General features: G+C 40.9%; 1 protein-coding gene across 5 annotated transcripts in view; it reads left to right on the forward strand.

Moving 5' to 3' along the window:
• The window catches only part of KIAA1456 (KIAA1456 ortholog), a 44,427-nt gene extending 41,105 nt beyond the window's left edge, over window positions 1–3,322 (forward strand). For all 5 annotated transcript variants that reach the window (XM_014537896.1, XM_014537898.1, XM_014537897.1 and 2 more), the window contains one exon: window positions 1,944–3,322. In XM_014537896.1, the coding sequence (XP_014393382.1) occupies window positions 1,944–2,977 (1,034 nt within the window). In that variant the 3' untranslated portion in view covers window positions 2,978–3,322. The remainder of the gene's footprint in view (window positions 1–1,943) is intronic.
• Window positions 3,323–6,735: the final 3,413 nt, after the last annotated feature.

Consider the following 6,735-nt stretch of genomic DNA (forward strand, 5'->3'; position numbering starts at 1 on the left):
TATGAGTAAGGAAGTAGTAGAGGAATTTTACTCATTGAGAACAGTACATTGTTATATTGCAATGTAGCCAGATCTCCCAGCGTGAGGTGGACATTTCAAAGTCATATGACCTATTTTAGGCCATAAGTGTGCTCTTTAGTAGCAGAATATTGTAGGACGAATGCCACCTGGAAGGATGTGTCATCCAATCTGCCACTTGCTGGTAGGCAAGTCCCGGGGGAAGACAGCCCCACCTGGTCCCAGATTGCATTGTTTTTATAATGCCTCTCAGCTCGAACTGCCAGAGATTGCTCATAAATCTAGGGAGTATGTTTCTCATATCCTCCCAGCAAGAGTGCCCATAAATACACATGCCACAACTTAAAAAAAACACAAGACACAGCAAAAATCCTTGCCTGAAATTTACACAGGCTCATTTTACTCAAAACACATAGTCCTGAAACCTGGTAGGTTAGTCATATTTAAATATGCTTGGTGCCCTTGCTGATCTCATGGCAACTTCTTTGGCAAAGCAAACTATTTGCTCCAAAACACTTTAAAAATTAGTCTATTTGAATATACTAAGCTTTATTAAAGCAAAGGGAACCTATATAAAATTGACTGACCAGATAAAAACTCAGCATAAAATGGTTTTCTCTCTCCTGAAGTAGATGAGAAGTGGATTTATTCAACATTAGATGGGGACTGTATCTTTGTATATTGAGGCCTGGATGCCATAACCTTGGAACTAGTTAGGACCAGCAGGAGATGGTTGCCATGGAAACCTGCTGTGTAGTAGTCCTGCTTCTTCGCAGTTGAAACTGTTAAGTTCAAAATGGGGATATTTGTAAAGACCTAGAATCTGAGAGAGGTCAGAGAGGAGGATTCCTTGCTCTTCGCTAGCTTACATTAGTGTTAGGGTCTGCAAGGCCACCTACATCCAGGCCAGCCTGCTGAGCCCCTGTGGTGGGCATGGGCTGTTGACCTGCTTTCCTGCTTTGGGGAAATGCTCTGTGTGCACAGGGTCAAGTCCTTCTCTGCTTCCACTTGAAGTCCCATGCCTTGTCCCAGAGGAAGTGGGGCATACTGGCTGTCATCCTCTGGTGAGAAGTGTTCCCTTAAGTGGAAACACAGCCTGTGCCCTGACCATGATGGAACCGGCCACCTTTCAGTGCACAGGATGACACCCAACTGAGCCACACCGGCCAGGGCGCTATATGTTTTTTATAAAATGTTGCCTAATAACATGTTTATGATGATATAAAGGCAGTCCTGCTTGACTCTCACTTTAACTTTGCAGGGATTGAAAGTAAAAATGATGACCTAGAAGTTAACTTTAAAAAATATATATATTCAACCATTTTATATTACATTAACATTCTTAAAAATGATAAGCAATCATTTGGACTTGAGCTTGACTGGCTATCTTTGCATTATCTAAGTAGAAAAACATCTTTAGCATTTTTCTCCACTCCTGTTTGATTTATTAACACTGATTAGTGGTATTAATCCTTCAGAGCTTTAGAAGTACCAATCATTCATTAAAGTAATGAATTACTTCATAGAATTCTACTGGTAGCACTTACCTAACTTAGTGCTTCCTTGCAGATTTTATCAATTCACATTGTTCACCCTCTAGTTAACACAATTCATAGGATTTGGGAACTGGAAGAGATTTTACATTATTCATTCGAGGTGTCATAGATGAAGAGACTTAAAACCCATATAAGTTAAATAATTTCCCAAGATCAGTTGTCTACTAATTACAGGAGTCGACGCTAGCAATTATGTCTTTCCCAAAGCCACGCCTGTGCTATTTCTACCACATACCCTGCCCTGTAGGAAATACGGAGATTTTACTACATGTCAAAATTGCATCCCTGTTACATGGAAAATACTAATACATAAATGTGTAGGTTTATGTATGTACATACGCGTTGAGATTGAGTTTCTTCTTTTTTCAGTTATACATCATTTCTCTACAAAACAAAGAAGAATCCGAGCAATAAAGGAAATGGCCCGTGTCTTGGTTCCCGGAGGCCAGCTGATGATTTACGTTTGGGCTATGGAGCAAAAGAACCGGCACTTTGAGAAGCAAGACGTGCTGGTTCCGTGGAACAGGGCCTTATGCTCCCGGCTCCTGTCCGAATCCAGCCAGCCTGGGAGAAAGAAGCAGTGTGGACATCTAGAGAGAAGCCACCCCTACCACCCTCCTTGCTCTATGTGTAGCTGCTCTGTTTGTTTTAAGGAGCGACGGGACTCAAAACGGTCCCACAGCGTGGACTATGAACCTGTCAGGGCCAGGACTTGTTGTGCAAACATTTCAAAGGAAGCTGGGGAAGAAAATGGGTTCTATCACACATTAGGAAAATCTTTTCGCTCCTGGTTTTGCTCCAGATCTTTGGATGAGTCAAGTCTGAGGAAGCAAATTGAAAGAGTGAGACCCTTGAAAAACACAGAAGGTTGGGCCACCAGCACTATATCCATCCAGCCTTCCAGACACTCTAGTTTAGACAGGGATCCCCAAGAGCCATTTTCAACAAGAGAGCCAAGTTCAGATGAGGACGTGTTTGTGGAAAGTTCTCAGAAGCATTTGGAGTGGCTGAGAGCACCAGCCACCGTGAAACATCTCCGTGGAGACCATCAAGGAGAAACTGGGAGGAATGGCGGTGGGGATTGTCTGGGTAGCACCCATACTCCTGAGGAGTGTGCGGCTGCGGGTGCCTTAGGAGAAGGGAAGCCTTCTGCTCCTAGAACACTGAGGAGGATTTCTACGGTTGACTCCACAGATTCCACCCCAGATGACACAATTCCTGTCGAAGGACAACAGCCCGACGTTTTGGATTCCAGGGCCTTTATGCGCTACTACCACGTGTTTCGCGAAGGCGAACTCTGTGGCCTGCTGAGAGAAAATGTGTCAGAGCTCCATATCCTGAGCTCTGGGAACGACCATGGCAACTGGTGCATCATTGCCGAGAAAAAGGAGACCTGTGATTGACTGGCTCATCTCAGACAGCTCCTCCGGAGATGCGCCACGCTCCTGTCCCCGGCGTTGGGATGGCTACCTGACTCTGCATCCACTTCCACTATTTTTTAACCCATGCATGCTCTAGTCTGTAGAGACTATGGAAGGTCATCTTTTGAATCTTTGCGTAAACACAGAGCTGGGCATCTGAAGCATTTGGCGAAGGGTATTTGTGATTCAGTGTTGATGGAAGAGATCTGAAGAAGCAGCGTGCAGTGAGCTTCAGTACAGTTTGGGGTTTCTTCCCCCTGAAAGATGAAATTATTATGAGACTACATGTGTATAGTTTTTCAGTCTTATAAACTGATTTTAAAAGATCCTGTTTGTAAGTATACCTTCTAAAAATGGCATTTTTATAAAGTTAGGGGGTAATTCTGTTTCTCAGATTATGTTTTAGATCTGTGTGCCAGATAACAGGTAAACCTGTTCCATTGCACAGGTGGAAATTGAACCTGGTGATAAATTATTTTGTTGCCAAGGCCTTGCTTCGACTTAAAGTCTTCAGAAAGGTGAGAAACAGTAGAGAGAGAAAAGAAGTGTTACCGGACTTTTCGAAACGATAAGCAATCTCCCTTCAAGCTAAGTGGATAACAAGGTTATCAATGTCACTCAGAAGTTTTTAAAGGCACTGTTAGCACAGAGTGTCTGTGGGTATTTGTAGTTGGTATTTTTCTGACCTTAATAGACCAGGAATATCCAGTTGTGATAAGACTAAGATTGACCAAGGAGGAGTTTTCACCTAGAACAGTGGTTCCCACCTTTTTTTGACCATGCCCCACCTAAGCATCTCTAAAATCCTGATGCCCCCCTGTGGCATATAATTCTTATTACTCAAAAAGTGAACTCCTATTCACATGGAGGAAGCCTAAAAGGCCATGAACTTGGTCTAAGTTCCAAAGAACATGGCATCCATGAAAGAGAAAAATAAAAGAACGAAAGGATAGTTGAAGTACTGAGGAAGAAATCACTACGAAATTGTTTTAAAAATAATAATAATATGAAGTGATATGAAAAAATAGCAAAGTTTCAAAACATAATAGAGAACTGAAATGCATAAATATGTCACAGTGTGTATTTATATACTGTATATGAGGCCCCTAGAACCATAAGAAATGCAAAAAATTCACTGTTAGTAACTCCTTCTCAAATTGCCCTCCTGTGGGGCGTGTGGCCCATGTTGGGAACCACCGACCTGGAATGATGATCTTTGGACTGAATGGATATTTAGGAAATGAGGATCTGGGTGAAGCTCTCTTTTGGCTCTCAGTACAAAAGACTGTTAAGGGGTAAGATATTCGGCATTGATGGGAGATCAGGTGTTGAACTTTTGGAAATAATACCCAAGTACTTATCCTTTTGAAAGTGACCATTTTGTTAGTTATAGTAGACATTTAGGCAGAATCAAGTCCTATTCATTAAAGGTTGAATTCCTGCCACTTTACAGACAATCCCGTAGATTGGGCATTGTGTGGTCACTGCCTCTGTTTAGATTTAACCATGGATCTGTTTAAATCCATGTCGTGGATCCTGAAACGTAGATATAACTAGGACGGGACTAGAGATCTAAGAAAAGCAGAAATAAGTTGACCCAGGAATACAGCCTCAGATATTTCCTCAATGAGGAGAGAATTGGCATTCGACAAAGAGCCTGTATACTTTATGGACCATTGTAATCCTGAATGAAAATCCAATTCTTGTTCTATTTTCCACTAAAATTAATTGAAACAGTAAAGTATTTCATTTGTTTCTTTTTTTCTTCAGTGATTGTGCTCTGACTTAATAATGCTACTTCCAAAGAAACTTAAAGAACAATTTTTAATGCTTAGCTGAACATTACCAATGTTTATAACTCATTTGGCTTTAAAATAAGACTGCATCACCACCTTTCTGGTTGATGAGGTTGTGTGGTAGAAATGAGACATGGTTTGTATTGTTCAGTGCAGTTTGCATTAGCAAGACAATGAAAACAGGCAGAGAAGTGGGATATAAATTAGAAATTAATTTAGTGTCATCCATTTCTCTTTTTAAAATACATTTTTATTGATTTCAGAGAGGAAGGGAGAGGGAGAGAGAGAAACATCAGTGATGAGAGAGAATCATTGATTGGCTGCTTCCTGCACGTCCCACACTGGGGATCGAGCCCAAAACCCAGGCATGTGCCCTGACTGGGAATCAAACCATGACCTCCTGGTTCATAGGTCGATACTCAACCACTGAACCATGCCAGCCGGGCAGTGTTGTCCATTTCTTAAATTAGGACATTAAACCATGAGTATAAGTGGTTTTATTGGTAGAAAGAAAAGATTCTTGGAGTCAGAGAAGTTCTTACAATTAAAGCTTGATGGCCTTTTTATTGCGAGTGGATTTTTCCTCTCTTTGAAGCCTGTTGTCAGATGTATTTTTAATCCCAGTCCTGCTGCGAGAAATCAGTCGGAAGTCTTTCTGGTGGTAGCCTGCCACTTACATAAAACTCAGTTCATTAGACTGCTCCAAAAAGCTTTGAGCTAACCCGTATGAACAGCCTCCTACACACACACACACACACACACACACACACACACACACACACACACACTTTGTAGAAATGATTCTTTAGAATGGTTTTTGATAAAGACATATTTTCACATAATTTTGACAGGGCTGTAAATGAAAAACCATTAATAACAGCAATCTTTCACTCTTCGTCTGCTGAGCACAGAATTCTGTGCATCCAGACCTTATTTTGTATGCAAATATTTAATTCCATGGCTGATAATGTCTCTTTGGTATATTCATGTGAAAAGCATTCTTAAATCTAACTTTTACCTTTGGATATATATCCATATATATCATATCTCATATATCATGAGATATGGAAGAGCCTAATGTAAGTATCTTGATCATTTCAAAGTCTTGCTCATCTTTAAAATTGTCCTCCAAAGGAAATACAAGTCATAAGTGAGCTTAAACACTCACAGGTTATTTGTGAGTGTTCAGTCTGCCTTAACTTGCTCGATTATAGATTTTGCTGCTCTGTCTGAAATGATTTAAAAGCTCAGACTCCATTATTAATACTAGCCCAACAGTATCCCACTCCTTCTCTTTTACTTGCCGGCATCACTGCGGAGTCCCCCAATCAGAAGTAGAGGGATTATTGGGGATGTTTCTAAAAACCTTTGCTGGTTTATTGCTGCCTCACTGGCTTATTTGCAGAATTCCATATAAACAGTCAAATGATTTTGGGAAAACTGCATTCACATAGACAGAGGATGCAATCAAAATAACGTTCTGGTGGGAACCATGCGAGAGGCCTTTTCAGATTATTTTTAAATTGTCACTGCAATGATGAAATGACACCAGGCTATTGTAGTAACTAGCAGACCATCTATATCTTGGAGCATCGTGTTGGTCCTCCTTTCTCCTCATCCATTCTTTTGCAGGATGCTGTGTAATTCTTGTCTCTAGTTTGCCTTTCTGTGTCCTCGCAAATTCTAAATGTCAAGAATTCCCTGCATTTTAACTGAGCATCAACTGAATGGCCAAAAATTAGACGTAATCCAGAGAAGACTAATCCAACTATAAATCAGCTAGAAACATCAATGAACTTGTATATTAATGGCCAAAAAAGGCGTAAGCGTTGGTGGACTTTTTAAGTAAAAATAAATAGGTTTGAAGGAGGACAGAGGCTCTAATCCAGTAGTTGTTAAACTTGGTGGGGCACCTTAAAAGTGAGCTGTGCACACCCATTATAG

The sequence above is a fragment of the Myotis brandtii genome, unplaced genomic scaffold (genome assembly GCF_000412655.1).
Source record: "Myotis brandtii unplaced genomic scaffold, ASM41265v1 scaffold185, whole genome shotgun sequence".
Lineage (NCBI taxonomy): Eukaryota > Metazoa > Chordata > Mammalia > Chiroptera > Vespertilionidae > Myotis > Myotis brandtii.